The following is a 15152-nucleotide window of genomic DNA, read 5'->3' as shown; positions in this document are numbered from 1 at the left end:
TTCGATCATCTTGAGTTGCAACTCACCTCATGTTATTATTTCCATCTATCTTGGTGAACTATTGATCTCCTCCCGCCAATTCAACTCTTCAGCTTGACCTGGTCTTTGTCGCTGCTTAAGGGTCTCTCGCTTATTTTTGTCTACCCATAAAGTCACACTACTTCTAGTGGGTGAGTTCAGCGTCCATGGCGGACATGTCGGGCAACATGCTGAAGAGGCCTCACCCCGAGGAAGGAGATGATAACTCACAGAAGCGAACTCGCTCCAACGATGGATCGCCACGTCCTGGCCAGGGGGCGCCTGCAGCCACGGGAAAGGTGGATATTGAGAAGATGGTGGCCGAAGCGAGAGCAAAAGCCGAAGCCGTACGCGCCAGGCTTCAGGCGGCCAAGGGGATAAGTCCCTCTGCAAGCCCAGGGATTGCCAGTCCTAGTCCTACACCTTCAGCTGCGAGTCCTGCGATGTCTAGATTGGAACAAATGAAGGCGCGCGTGGCAGCTGCCACTGGAAGAGCCAGCACACCGGCCCAGCAACGACCCGTCGTTCCGATACCAACCCCTCAGCCTCCTCCCCTCGAAAACGAAGACGACGGCCTCTCGAAGGCTCGAGGTGGTTTAGACGTTGGTCTTCATCCCGCTTTGCTGTCGGATACGATTGAATTTAAGGGCAGCAAGGGACGGCAACAATCACAGTCAAAGAACCGACGGACAGAATCTCCAGCTACGGGAGGGAGACCCAATCGAGCAGGACTCGATCTGTCGGGGCCTTCCCTGGAAGAGATAAAGAGCAATCCCTATTTCGATCCGACTTTAGGCCCGAAGGCTACGGTCGCCAAGCCACGGGGCTCGCGCCAGCTTATTTTCAACGAAAAAGGCAAATACATCCAACAGGCTGCCGCTTTGCGTCGGCAGGCCCAGTTGGAGGATATGAAAAAGCGGATTGCGGAGCGAGCGCGACAAGTGGGCATCGATGAGGATCTGGACGTAGAGAAAGCATTCCAGGTACCGGAACCGCCGGCGATCGAGTGGTGGGACGAAGGCCTTGTCAACGGAGCGGACTATTCAGCTATCGATGACGAGCGGAATCTCAAGATCGATACTGCCGATTCCATCGTGACTCGCTACGTTCAACACCCGGTTCTTCTCGACCCCCCACAGGATAAGCATCTGATCGAACAGAAGCCGATGTATCTGACTCAGAAGGAACAAGCCAAGATCCGTCGCCAGCGGCGCATGGCTGATCTGAAGGAACAGCAGGCGAAGATCCGGCTGGGTCTGGAGCCAGCTCCCCCGCCAAAGGTCAAGAAGTCGAACCTGATGCGGGTCCTCGGAGAACAGGCCGTCAAAGATCCAACGGCCGTTGAAGCACGCGTGACCCGCGAGATCGCCGAGCGCAAAGCCGCCCACGAAGCCACGAACGCGGAGCGTAAACTGACGAAAGATGAGCGTCGCGAGAAGCTGGCCACTCAGCAAGAAAAAGACGCTGAGAAAGGACTTGTGATGTCGGTATACCGGATCGACAGCCTTGCGAACGGACGCCATCGATTCAAGATCAGCAAGAATGCGGAACAGAATGCGCTCACCGGCGTCTGCGTCATGAACCCTCGATTCAACCTGGTGATTGTCGAGGGCGGCGCGCACTCAATCACCAACTACAGAAAGCTCATGCTGAACCGGATCGACTGGACGGAGAACGCGGGGCCCAATGCCGTGCGAGAAGGCAATCGCGAAGCTCAAATTGCATGGCTCGCGGCCGAGGACGAGCAGACCGGCGATCTCAGAGACTTGAGCCACAACACGTGCTCCCTCCTGTGGGAGGGTGAAGTCAAAGCGCGAGTGTTCAGGAAGTGGCTGGGTGCGCGGATCTGCGAGAGCGACTCGCAAGCGAAAGACGTTCTGTCACGTTCAAAGATGGAGAATTTCTGGACATTGGCCAAGAGCGCTAAGCAAGCCGAGACGTGATTTTTTATCTCAACGAGGAGTCGGCTAACAGTCGAGTTGTATATAGCTAGCTACTCGCCACATGCTGCTTCTAAATTCTACGATTCATGTATAATAACCAGTAATACCATCCATTATCCTGTAAGAACAGCAGGGTCATGGAATATACTCTTATGAAATTTCATTAAATCGAAACTTTTTTTATAATAAAGAATAAAAACCCACACAAAGTTACCCGGCTCCTTGAATGCAAAGTCTATAGAATAAAACTCATCAAGATATCAACAACGACGCTGGCTTCACGAAGGCGGCGGCCCTTGATTATTGTTGTTATTGCTCAAGTGTCGCAGCAGATCCAACTGCGCCTTGACCTGGTCGAAATTCAACGGGCTCTGTGCCTGCGGTTGGCCAGGCTGCTGCGGTTGTTGGTACGCTTGATGTTGCTGTTGCTGCTGCTGTTGCTGCTGCAAGGCGGCTAAGAACATCGGGTTGATGTGAGGCATCTGCTGGTAAGGATTGGGCTGCTGGAAGGCTTGCTGGAAAGGCATCTGGAAGTTGAACGGAGCCGGCATTTGGCCCTGGGCGAACGGTTGTTGCGGCTGCGGCTGCTGCTGCTGCTGCTGCTGAGGCTGTTGCTGCTGCTGCTGCTGAGGGAAATACGGGAATGAAGGGAACTGCTGCTGGTTCATGGGGTAGGGGTTTTGAGGGTTCTGGGGATAGGGTTGTTGTTGGTAGTTTGTAGGTTGCGACGGAGAGTGGGACCCATGGTGCTGATGAGAGGGCTGGCGGTCGTTGTTGTAAGACCCTCCCCGGCCACGACCACGGCCTGCGCCCCGACCGCGATCAGAGCCTCGGCCACGGCCCCGGCCACCACGGAATGCAGGGGTCACTCCCGGAGGCCCGTCCTTCTCAACAGGCGCTTCCTGGGGACCCATCATCTCGTGCAGATTCTTCGGACGGGCGAGCGGGGTGTAGCCCTCGTCGCCTGCGTTATCGTCGTAGTTGAGCTCAGTGCGGGCGAGCTTCGAGGGACCCGGGGGTCCCCGTTGGGCACGTCCACCCTCCTTCGCGCCCTTCTTCTCCTGGCGCTTTTGCTTCTGCCTCTTCTTGAACTCGGCTTCTGCCTCGTCATCGGAGAATTCAACTTCGTCCTCGGGGATCTCTTCGTCGTGGAAGTTGGACGCATCGCTGCCCTTCAATCCCTTGAGAGGCTGAGTGAAGACAAAAGTGGACTTCTCCTCAACGTAGTAGATGTTCGTCCCTTTGGAAATGCCACGCTCGGTGATGGCAGCGGCGTCGGGGTATCTGACCGCATACAAGGGGTTCTCGACTCGGCCTAGAGTCTCGGAAACCACACCCGCGAGTTTCCGGTCTTCAAGACAAAGTATAGAGCCCGACTCGAGGACTTGGTACTCTCCCGAGGTGTTCGCTGCGATCAGAAGCGTGTTCTCGACGATCGCTTCCACCTGCCCCAGGAACACAACCTTCATTTCAGGAGTGATTGTGATTTCAGGCAACGGCGGGGCTTCGTCTGGAACCTCGTTCGCCGTTCGAAGCTGGCCACCCGATTTTCCCTTCCCGTCGCCTTCATCATCAGATCCAAGCTCTGCCTGCATCAGGATGCGCGCTGTCTCCTCGGCGGTTAGGATAGGATAGTCATCGTCGCTGTCATCGCTGTCGTCGTCGGAGGAATCGGAAGAATCGTCAGAGGAGGATTCGTAGGGCGAGGAGTCAGTTTCCCATTCGCGAGGCTCTCCCTCTCCTTCGCCATCAGCGACCTCCATCGCGTCCGGTGCATTCGTATCGTTGGTGGTTTCGATGGCGTCTTTAGGTTTCGTCTGATCCCCATCCTGCTGCACATCCATTGCCTGGGTATTGTCTGCATTCTCTCCGGTGGATTCTGTTGTCGTAACCACTTGCTTTTCACGCACAACGCCTTCCGTCGCATTGACAGTCTGCGACGGGCCGGAGTCGTTGGAGACGGTCTGGTCTGAGTCGTTCTTCACGAGGCCCAGACCAGGAATCGGCGCCGATGGGTTCGATGAGTTCAGTTCATCACGTTTCTCTTGAGCAATGTTCTGCTGGACTTCTGTGGCGGGCACCGGCGTCCCTGCCATCAGAGGCGTGTTGTAGAAGTCGCTCCCATCGTCGGCGGGTGTCGATGCGATGGGTGGGGTATCGTTCATGCAGGGCCGTTTCACAGGAGGTCCTTCATTGGAGCCCCCTTGAGGGATGTCCTGTTGCTGATTATCACTCATTTTGAAAAATAAGAAAATTAAAGGACAGGAGAGAAGTGTGAAGAGAAGATGAAGCCGGCGGAATTGGAGAAATCTCTGGGCCGGATCTTTTTTTTCTGCCGGGGCGGTGGCGGCTCTTATCGATAAACACCTGTTCCATTCCGCATCGCATCCTCGATTCCTCTTCACTGCAACCTTTGTTTACGCTTATCGTCCTTGTTCAGGATGTCGTCGCCTAGAAGGAGAGTTCAGGTCTCGTCTGCTTCGTCAGGGGATAAGCAACCCCTGCCCAAGAACGGGTATCCAATCCCTCCGTTGACTCCTCATTTTCCGATTGTTTATCAAGCTAACACGGAAATGCCACCGCAGTCCTCCGTCGCCCTTCTATCTCCCTTTGGACATAGCTTTCTACATCTGTCTGATCTCGAATGGCATAGCGGCATTTTTGGCGCCGATACAGGATTGCGATGAGGTCTTCAATTTCTGGGAGCCGGCGCATTATCTGAACCAGGGTTACGGCCTTCAGACATGGGAATACTCCCCGGTTTATTCGATCCGGAGCTGGCTCTATGTGGTCCTTCATGCGAGTGTGGGGAAGATCGCATCCCTCGTTCTGAGCAGCAAAAGCTCGCAATTCTATGCCATCCGGTTTGTCTTGGCTTTCGTTTGCGCCGCATGTGAGACACGACTATACTCGGCCCTTTGCCGGATACTTCGCCCTCGGATCGGTCTATTATTCCTCATGGTGGTCGCATGCAGTCCGGGCATGTTTCACGCTTCGGCCGCATTTTTGCCCTCGAGCTTTACCATGTACATGTCCATGCTGGGTCTGACGGCTTTTCTGGATTGGCGGTCAGGGCAAAAAATTGCGCAGGGGATTATGTGGTTTGGGCTCGGTTCAATTGTTGGCTGGCCATTTGCGGGGGCGCTGATTCTCCCGCTTCTGCTCGAGGAAGTTGCCATTGCCTTTGTGGCGGGGTCTATGAAGGCTATGATCCGCAGCATTGTGAAAGGCGCTTTGAGGTGTCTGGCGATTCTGGTAAACTTCGAACCGGCGAGCAATGCCCGATATCTCTTGCTGACTGCTTCTAGGCCGCGGAAGTCGCCGTCGACTACACTTTTCTCCGCAAACTCACCATCGTGCCATGGAATATTGTGGCTTATAACATCTTTGGCGGAGAGGGTCGGGGTCCGGAGATCTTTGGTACAGAGCCGTGGACATTCTATGTCAAGAACCTCCTCCTCAATTTCAATGTCTGGTTCCTTCTCGCGGTGGCCACGGCGCCGTTGCTGCTGCTCCAGACTGTGTTCCGGCCCCGCACGACCAACATGGACACCCTCCTGCGCACCGTGACGCTGATCCTGCCATTTTACATGTGGATGGCGATATTCACAGCCCAGCCCCACAAGGAGGAGCGGTTCATGTATCCGGCCTATCCTTTCTTGGCCCTGAACGCGGCCATTGCGTTTGACATAGTGCTTTCGTACATCGGGTCTCAGAACCCGAAGGAACTCATCGGGCGCGTCCCGGTGTCGCTCAAATTAACAGCGGTGATGTCGATCGTGCTGTTGGCCGTCAACGCCGGCTTTTTCCGGACCTTGGGCATGGTCACCGCATACAATGCCCCGCTGAAGGTCTTTGAGCCTCTGGAGCAGCCCGGAGTTGTGCAGGCGGGCGATACCCTCTGCCTCGGCAAGGAGTGGTACCGATTTCCATCATCATTTTTCCTCCCTAATGGGATGCAAGCTAAATTCATCCGGAGCGAATTCCGGGGCCTGCTGCCGGGAGAATTCCGCGAGGCCGTCGACTACCCTGCTCTGATCGATGGAACGTCTCGAATTCCTACAGGCATGAACGATCGCAATGAGGAGGATCCTGAGAAATACGTGAGTTCTCCCAGGCCTTACCCCCGCGCCTCCCGACTAAAACCCAGTGTAGGTGGACATCTCTCAATGCACATTCCTCGTCGACTCCTCCTTCCCAGGGAACCCACCGACTGTACTGGAGCCGGACTACATCCATGACGAAACTCAATGGGAGCAGGTCTCCTGCCGGGCATTCCTGGATGCATCGCGGACAGGACTCCTGGGACGTCTGATCTGGATCCCGGATCTGCCCATAATCCCAGACCGGTTCCGGCGCCAATGGGGCGAGTACTGTCTTCTCCAACGACGCGGTGACCCCGCAATCTTGTGAGCGGACGTGCAACTACCAGTAGTGTAAATAGACTTCCATCAATTGCGGATGAGACGGGAAACGAGGCTTTACCCAATTGGGATAAGAAATCCAGGGTGCAGATGCAGCGTGATAAGCAGGTTCACAGCAGTTGATGATCCATTTGGTTCTTGCGCTGGTCGCAGAGGTGGTATCTGTTCTAGTGGGCGATCTTGATCGCATCCACTTAACTAATCCAGTAACGGTTATCTATGGCTCTCTAGCATCCCTGTGCATGTACGATGTAGTCCAACATGGACGCACTCCCCAGCCAGGATGTGACCGTCTTTTCTCTCAACACATCTTGATGCTCTTAAGATTGGTAGACTATGTTCTTGACTGTTTCCAGAACCATTTGATTTAGACCAACCCCTACAGAAAGCATGATTCTGCAAATCCTAGATGTCAAACATGCCACGGTCATCGGCCTCGTCGTCTTCACCTTCATCTACCTCCTCAGACTCTTCACCCAGAGATGGAAGGCCAGCAGAGATTCTCTCAAACCCGAGAATAAGACAACCGTAACCAAGTTCTCCAAACCGACTCGCAAACCGGGAGGTGCGTTATTCACGTCACTCCATCTATATCATCCCTATACCCACCTTATCCATTAAAGAAACAGACAAGACAAGCACAACTGACCAACCCACAGAATGGATCCCCTCAACCTTCCAACGCCCCCCAGCATCGCCCTACCCAAACTGGGATATACACACCACAAAACCCATTCCCTACCGGCCCTTCAAATACGGACCGTGAGTTGACCAACACACCTCCCTATCAGTATATGTCTAACCTGAGCAGGAAATACTTCATCACGATGGGCCTGCGCAGCATGAAATGGGATGAGTGGATCGGTCAGTCCATCCACATATCTTCTCGACTGTCCTACAGGAGTAATAGTAGAAAGGATGTCTGACTATCAACAGAACTGGACAACCAATACGATCGCTACCACGCAGACAAGGCACGACGGATCGAACAGCGCCGAGAGAAATGCTGTCGTACAGCACCGGAGGCGTATGAGGGAGCGTGTGAGCTTCTCGAAGAGCTGTATATACCCATTCCCCTTCCTCCCATCTCATCCCCTTTCCCATCCGCTCCCAAAACAAAGTTCAACGAAAACAATAAGACAAAGCCCCATACTAACAATCAAACCAGAAGAACCTACCTCCCCCAACGCTACCCCACCATCTTCCAGCAGACCCCAACCGGCCTCCACAACACCCACACGCACGAAACATTCAACACAACGCAGCGCCCCCTCCCCGAAGACCCCATGACAACCAGCGCCCGCCTCATCCAAGACGACCTAGCCCTCATGATCGAGCGCCCCGACGGCGAATACTACCTCCTCGCAGGGGCAATCCTCCTCGCCGGCTTCTGGCGCCTCAGCGACAAATTCGGCATGCGGCTGTCCGAGATCCACACCTCGGGCTCCGTGCCAGGGTATCGCGAGAAACTCGAAAAGGGCATGAGCAATTTCTTCCGCCGGCTGAAGCCCGAGGAGCCTGTTGTGCGGAATAATTACTTCATGCAGGTTGATGACGGGCTAGCGTGGTCGAGTAGTATCGGGGATGAGGATGGTGCGGATGTGTCGTGGAATACGGCGGAGCGGGATCGCGGGGTTGAGAAGCATTTTTTTAGGTCCGAGAGGCAAAGTTTGAGGAGACTGCCGCGGTCGGGGGCGATTGTGTTTACTATTCGGACGTATTTTGAGCCGGTTACTGCTATTGTGAAGGAGTTGGGTGTGCCTGGGCGGTTGGCGGCTGCTGTGAGGAGTTGGGGGGATGATGTTGCGAGGTATAAGGGGAGGGAGAAGTATGGGGCGGTGTTGTTGGAGTATTTGGATCGGATGCATGAGGAGCAGGTTAGGGGGGGTGGATTGAGGAGGAGAGGGAGGAGAAGTATCCTTTTTAGCTTCTTTTAGTCCTTTGGGATCTGTTATAATGAGTTCATGAATAGGCTATGTACAAGTAGCTCCTGAGTCGAAATGATAATACCCAAACGCCGACACCAACCGTATGCAAGACACTGATATATTCCCAATACAAGACGCTCAACCCAACATATACTATGTTAAACAACCCGCGAAGAAGACCTCCCCCTATTCCGCCTCGCATAAGCCCACTCCCGCTCCTGCCGCCACGTACACTCATCATTAAACTCACAAATCCGACACTTCCACGCATCCATGACCTCCACGCCGCGAGGGGCGCGCTGCCCGCGCCACCACTCCATCTGGTCCGTCAGGTACGACATCATAGACGTGGGGTCGAAGAGGAACGATCGACTGCCCAGCACCCGCGGCTGGAGGTCGTCGTCTGCGGGCGTCGAGGAGAGGTACCGTGCTGTGAGCAGGGGGGAGATCACTGTGGCGTATGATTCTAGCAGGCGGGGTTGGAACTCGGAGGGGATGGAGGGGGCGCTGGAGATGGGTGGGGAGGGAGATGATGACGATTGGGATGGTGGCGGGGGGAGGAAGGTGAGGCGGAGCTGGTCTTTCATGAAGCCCCACAGTTGGGTAAGGTTGCTGTGGGTGAGGAGTATGCTAGTTGAGTCCTGGCTGCTTCCTGGGGGAGTGGAGCCCGGGACGACCTCGGGGGATGAAGACAAAGCGTCGAAGAACTGGTCGTTGAGGCCGCCTACCTCGTTAATGAAGGCGTCTGTGAAGCGGCACTCGGGATCTAGGTCGTAGCGCGCGGCGATCATCTCGATCGACACGTCGTCGCTGGTGACCATGCGGTTGAGCATGTGGTAGTAAATCTGCAGCTGGAGCAGCGTCGGGCGGAACGACGAGCTCTTGACGGTGGGCACCGAATTGCTATTTCGGGTCTTGACGTCCGTCATGTACACCCGCGGTAGATTGAAGGCCTCCTCCGACTGACTGCTCCCTCCGGCGGCCTCGTCCGGCGAGCTCTGCTGCTGCTCGGCCTCGTCCGGCGAGAACACATCCGACAGCCGCTTGCCGCCCTGCGTCGGCGACAGCAAGTAATCCGACAGCGACATCTGATACTCAGGCATAACATCACGGGAGGCCTCCACATCAGCGTAGTAAGACGCGGCGGTAGCCTCCAATTCCGGATCCGGACACTCATACGACAACTGATCAATCACACCGTTGACCAGCTCCCCGTCCACAACGCCCCACACCTCCAGCTCACGGGTGATGCCGTACTCGCGCAGCATGCGCAGACCCTGAATGACGTTCCAAATGCGCAAAGCAAGCGCATCCTCGCGCGTGGTGATCTCCACCGAGACAGTCGTGTAGATCTCGTCCTCGAGCGTCTTGTGGATCGTCGACCCGGTCTTCATGGCCGCCGTGCGCCGCTTGCGCCCGAACTTGGTCAGCGTGTACCAGTACTGCAGCTCGCACCACGCGGGCGAGATCAGGTCCGTTACCGAGAAGGCCTTGTTGGGCGGTCTTCTGAAGCGCTCCACGGGTGACCGCGTGTCGGGTTCTGTTGTCGCGTCTGTGGTGGTGGTGGCGGTGGTGGTGGTTGCTTGTTGCTCGCGCGTGCGCTGTCTCTCGCGGTCTCGTTCACGTCCTTCGGGCGAACTGGGATGTTCTACTAATCGCTTGTGGTCAGGTCAGTCTTTCCACCTATGTTCAATGCACAACTAAACCAAAGAATATTCAAGAAAAAAAAAAGATAGAAGGAGAAGATGAAGATGAAATTACCAATTGCGGCACCACCGTATGGGCCCTGATCTGGCGACCGACGGAACCTCGCAACCTGCCACGGAGGCATCTCCCTCCCCAGCACGCGGGGGACGCGCTCAGGAACAACCTCATGACACTGTTCAATATCTGTTACCACGACGGGTGCTGTCGAGAGATGTAATTGCGGTTGTTGTTGCTGTTGTTGTAGTTGGTGGTGGAAAGGCTGGCGAGGGATGATAGCGGGGGCGGTGGCGTGTTCGGCGACGGCGTTGGTGAGCAACTCATCCAGCAGGGTCTCCTCCTCGGGGGTGAAGTCCGATCCGTAGTCGCTGCTGCTGCCGCCGATACTGCTGGAGTTGAAGCAGTCGTCGAATGCGCCGGGCATTAAGGTCGGGGATAGTGGTGGGCAGGACATGCCTGCGGAGTGAAGCGGAGGTCATCGGGATGGATGATGGAAGTGACTAAGTTGATCAAGGCTGTTTAGTTACTGGATTAGGCTTCAACCTTAACCACGCCGTTAGATAAGCCAAGATAAACATATATATCTATCTTAGAGTAAAGAAAAAGAATAATCATAACGAGGTCTTGTTATGGATTCGTGGATATCTACAGTTCTATAACCGAATAATGCGAATCTAATCTAATCTATACTATCCAAGCATCACACCATCCCAACACTATATAGAGTAACAGAAATGAAGAACGCGGCAATCCAACTACGCCTTCAACACAATCGAAGCCTCAACCGGTGACGGCGACGAAGTCGAAGCCAACTCAGCAGCAACCTCCGCAGCCTCCACCTCCCTCGCGGCCTTCTGATTCAACCAACTCAAATAAGTCTGCCACCCAACGGCAATACAACCCGAGAAGATATTCCGGAACTGCGGCGCCACATACATAAAGCTAAACGCCGTGACACCCGGCCACAGCTTGCAGCTATTGACGATGCTGACAGGGAGGGCTTTCTTCAGCCGCTCCCAGGTCTCCTCCAGCGACGCGCCTGACAGCAGGGAGTGCACGCTGAAGAAGTAGGTGTTGAAGACGGGGGTGAAGACCGCTTGCTGCACGCAGACTTTGGTCAGGATGGAGAGGAACTTGGAGGCGAAGTTGAAGTTGTGGTGGAGGAACATGAACCTTTCCATCTCATCTTATCAGTAAAGCCTTTCTTCAACAAGTAAATCATAGAGTGGAAGGGAAAATCTTACCAGTTATACGACGGAATACTCGACGTCGCACCGACTGTTAAATGTCGCAGCGTCCTCCACGGATCATACCCTCCTCCTCCTCCTCCTCCTTCTCCTTCTCCTTGTCCCTCCCCTTCTCCCTCCCTCCCTTCGCCATCACCCCCTCCTGACCTGTCTGTCGTACCGGTTTCCCCCCACCCGGCGGAAAAAAATACTGCGCGCTCAAATCCCCACACAGATAAACAATCACCGAACTCCACAGCTGCGTCGCATAGGGTCGTCTAGCCTGGACGCGCGAGTACGCCCGTCCAAGATTCCCCAGCGGCCCTTGCACAATAACCTGGCGCAGTGTCCGCCGCGACCCCGAACCGGCGGGGATGGTAGCAGGCGATGGCGGCGCAGCGGTCGAGGGTGAGGGTGTGGTGGCTGGGGTGCCGGCGTCGGGGGAGGGGGGTCGTTTTGTTTGAGGTGGGGTTGGGAGTGGTCTTGTTGGGGGGTTCGGGGGAGGTGGATGATGTGTGGTTGTTTCGTCGGGGTCGGATGCGAGAGGGTGTGGAGGATCGTAGGGTCGTCGTCGTCGTCGTCGTCGTCGTCCTGGTCCTGCTGAGCAGGTGGGAGGGGAGGGGAGGTCGCATCCCGATGTATGCGACCGGCGACCGGAGGTTCAGCGCTCGAAAAGGGTCTAAGGGAGAATCATGGACAGGAACTCAATGTGTCTATCAGAGAAATAAAATGAACAATCAAAGAATAAACTTGAACTGAGGGAAAGGAGAGAGAAAAGAAAAGAAAAGAGAGAGACAAAAAAAGAGAGAGAAAAGAAGTCTATACAGATGACTGGAGTCGGGAAAACCGCCCGGTCGGCAACCGCTTAACAGTCATTCGGATTTCAGGCCGAGGAGTTTGGACGCCACAGAACTAACCCTATTTATAGCACGCCATGTGGCCAAAACTACGATGACTACAATAATGGTAGGAAGATACTGAATCAATGTAGTGATTTAAATCAATCTATTAACCGTGAATTCATCATGCTTTCATGACTTCATTAACTCTTCCCATGCGAGTGAATAGCGCAACAGATAATGATAATGTACAGACAGTCAAATCGGGTATATCCTCGAATCCATGCAGATCAACAAAACAAAGAACAGAAAGTAGAAGGAAAAAGACAAAGGAAAGGATTTTTTCTTCACGCTCCACCATGCAAGTCACATCGACATCGAAGTGTGAACAAAAGCTGTGCTGGAAGCGCTATTAACAGTAATCATTATCGAGCATGTCGGTATGCATGCATGTCTATCGTAGAAAAATGTCCCGGTGTATTGGAAAGGTTTTAATGGAAAGACTCCCGGGTGTGCACACGGTCGATATCGTACGGGTTCCCGTCGTACACTGAGTGGTGGTAGGATCCAACCGTCCGGGTCGAGGCCTTGCTGCGGATCTGCTGCATCGACGGAAGCTCCTCGACGTCCGACACTGATCCGTTCGATATCGGGCGCGCGGGCGCCGGAGCCTCGGTGCGGTCATACCCCTCGAGCTCGACCTCCTTAAGCTCTTCGTCTGCGGCTCCGTCGTGGGTCGCCGTCATCTGGGCCTGCTCGTCGTCCGCGGCCCCGTCGTAGGTCGTCGGCTTGACCTGCTCGATCATCTTACGCATGAAGGCCTCGGACTGGGCGGCGAACTTGCAGCGGCTGCGGATCGTGTGGCCGTACTTGTAGAAGAGGAAGGGGAACGGCACGCAGGCGACGGCCAGGAACGCCGGGATGGACGAGGCCCAGTGGATGCCCAGATCCTCGTACATGTAGGTGGTGAAGAGCGGGAACACGGCACCGAAGATGGACCGCATGACGGAGTTGGCTGCCAGCACCGACGCGGCGAAGATGGTGTACGTGTCGATCAGGTAGCTCATGATGCCCAGGAACACCAGGACCATGCCGAAGCCGAAGGGGACACCGGCAGCCACGGGGGCCATCCAGTGGACGGAGGGGTAGTTGGTCCACGCGAACCAGAACAGGCCCACGGGGATGGCAATGGACGCAACCATGCAGGGAGGCAGCCGAGCCTCGGGCGGAGCGAACCCGCCGTGCTTGGCTTGGGTCTTGATATAACGCCGGTTGTCGATAAAACTGTAGGTCACCGCCAGTAGCATGCCCACCATGATACCCAAGAATGGAAGACTGCCGACGCCCTGGTTCCAGCCACGGACGAACTGGAAGACGATCGGGTAGGCGGCGAACAGCATGTAGAGCGTGCCATACACAATGGCCCTATGTCTCGTTAGCGAGAGATCAGATCCAGACGATGGGATCTGACTTACATATACAGAGAAAGCAAGAAGACGATCGGTTCGCGGAACAGCAGAATCCACGGACGCGACAGGGCAGTGGCGAACGCATCGCGGGGAGACATCTTGCCCTGCTCAATATCCAACTCGCTCCGGTACACCTTGCCAGTGATCTTAGACAGTCTCTCGGCGCGGCGGCGCAGGAGGACGGGTGCGTAGGTCTCCGGAACGAGCACGGTACCCATGATCCAGACCGCACCGGAGAAGGCACCCAGGAACCCCATGACCCATCGCCATCCGGCATTCATGCCCAGGAAGCCACCGATGATAGGACCGATAACTGGACCCAAGAAAGGAGCGACGGCGAACATGCTCATGGCAACACCCCTGGTCTTGGCGCTAAACATGTCGGCAATGACGCCACCGGCATTGGTGAACGGGGACGAGCCAAAGGAACCGGCGAAGAATCGGAGGATGACCAGCGTCCAGATATTCTTCGATCCTGCGATGCCACAGTTGAACGCCGTGAGCGCCATATAGGTGCCAAAGAAGACCACTTGACGACCGAACATCTCACTCAGTGGAGCCCAGAGGAGGGGACCTATCAATGGGTTAGTATCCAATTCGACGAGGCAGCGGGACCAGACATTCAATACGTACCGACGGCAAATCCAAGGACGAAAAGAGAGACACCGAGCGTCGCGACCTCGCTGTCGACCTGGAATTCCGCTTGAATCTCTAACATGCCACCAGTATATGCGGACGACACCAGGGCCACGGCCAGTGTCGCAATGGCCACCAAGATCGTGATGGACCATTTCTTGACGTTGCTAAACGTCATGGGGTTGCGGGGGTCATCTGGAATCCAAGTGACGGAGTAGGGGTCCTCCTCGGTTCCCGAGCCGGGGTAGGGATAATCCACGATCTCCTGCGTCACCACGCCCTGATCGGCCACTAGACGCCAGTATGGAATTTTGCGATATGCTGGAGATTCGACCTTGGAGAGGTCGCCGGCCTCGCGGGCCTTGAATTGTGTCATAGTTGCACCGAATACCATGCGGTGTAATCGAATGTTGTTTGAGTCGTTTAACAATAGGTTGTTCGGAATAAGTTGTTCAACAAGAATAGATCGACTGAATGATAATGACGATATAATTCCCAGGTATACTAGGTATCAGTCAGGTCGAAAGGGTCGATAAGTACGGTATGATGTTGAAAGAAGCAAGATATCAACAAGCACAGAAATATCCGAAGACTTCATATTCAGGACGGGAACAGACTTGATCTATATATACAGTCTGGTTAACTTTTCCTGTTACCATTTTTTTTCATCTGGTTATAAAAAAAACTTACTGATCACTTATCGCCGGTAACTTTAGCCTCGGTCGGATCGCAACCGGGCTGAGAACAGCCCAGTTCGGCCCCACCAATGAGCCAAAAAGGATACTCTGCCGAAATCAATGCATTAATCTGGGTTTATGCACAGGATTAAGGGTGTCGTGGGCCCTCAGCCTGGTGGGCGAGACTGGTCGGGAGAAGCCGAGTGGAGCCAAATCTGGATTGAAATTGGAGGATCCACGGAAAGGGCGGATCATGCGGCGAGTTCTTGATTATTGATTAGTCGGATT

General features: G+C 54.9%; 5 protein-coding genes across 5 annotated transcripts; 2 read left to right on the top strand and 3 right to left on the bottom strand.

Moving 5' to 3' along the window:
• The first annotated feature begins 59 nt into the window (after positions 1-59).
• P168DRAFT_247482 (U4/U6-U5 snRNP complex subunit PRP3) lies at positions 60-2123 on the top strand. The gene has a single exon (XM_024834082.1). The coding sequence runs from the start codon at positions 186-188 to the stop codon at positions 1959-1961; it is 1776 nt and encodes a 591-aa protein (XP_024697548.1). The 5' UTR covers positions 60-185; the 3' UTR covers positions 1962-2123.
• Positions 2118-4073, bottom strand: P168DRAFT_287028 (RNA-binding snoRNP assembly protein NAF1). The gene has a single exon (XM_024836481.1). It carries the CDS (start codon positions 4055-4057, stop codon positions 2240-2242), a length of 1818 nt encoding a protein of 605 aa, XP_024697547.1. The 5' UTR covers positions 4058-4073; the 3' UTR covers positions 2118-2239.
• A 308-nt stretch (positions 4074-4381) lies between these two features.
• Positions 4382-8322, top strand: P168DRAFT_263334 (uncharacterized protein; the record flags this gene model as incomplete). Its single annotated transcript, XM_024834792.1, has 9 exons — positions 4382-4476; positions 4547-5216; positions 5270-6064; positions 6117-6370; positions 6757-6950; positions 7045-7147; positions 7197-7249; positions 7322-7445; positions 7554-8322. Exons 1-9 carry the CDS (start codon positions 4403-4405, stop codon positions 8320-8322), a joined length of 3036 nt encoding a protein of 1011 aa, XP_024697546.1. The 5' UTR covers positions 4382-4402.
• Positions 8323-8471: 149 nt separating this feature from the next.
• On the bottom strand, positions 8472-10623 carry P168DRAFT_301553 (exonuclease V; the record flags this gene model as incomplete). The annotated part of the gene is made up of 2 exons (XM_024838538.1): positions 10075-10623; positions 8472-9964 (listed from the first exon to the last, which is right to left on the bottom strand). Exons 1-2 carry the CDS (start codon positions 10469-10471, stop codon positions 8472-8474), a joined length of 1890 nt encoding a protein of 629 aa, XP_024697545.1. The 5' UTR covers positions 10472-10623.
• Positions 10624-10772: 149 nt separating this feature from the next.
• P168DRAFT_308692 (putative MFS multidrug transporter) lies at positions 10773-14900 on the bottom strand (the record flags this gene model as incomplete). Its single annotated transcript, XM_024839225.1, has 6 exons — positions 14185-14900; positions 13558-14125; positions 12603-13507; positions 11412-11834; positions 11262-11343; positions 10773-11190 (listed from the first exon to the last, which is right to left on the bottom strand). Exons 1-6 carry the CDS (start codon positions 14579-14581, stop codon positions 10773-10775), a joined length of 2793 nt encoding a protein of 930 aa, XP_024697544.1. The 5' UTR covers positions 14582-14900.
• Between the last annotated feature and the right edge of the window lie 252 nt (positions 14901-15152).

Source organism: Aspergillus campestris (genome assembly GCF_002847485.1).
Source record: "Aspergillus campestris IBT 28561 chromosome Unknown P168scaffold_1, whole genome shotgun sequence".
Lineage (NCBI taxonomy): Eukaryota > Fungi > Ascomycota > Eurotiomycetes > Eurotiales > Aspergillaceae > Aspergillus > Aspergillus campestris.
This window is presented reverse-complemented; position numbering and strand designations above follow the sequence as displayed.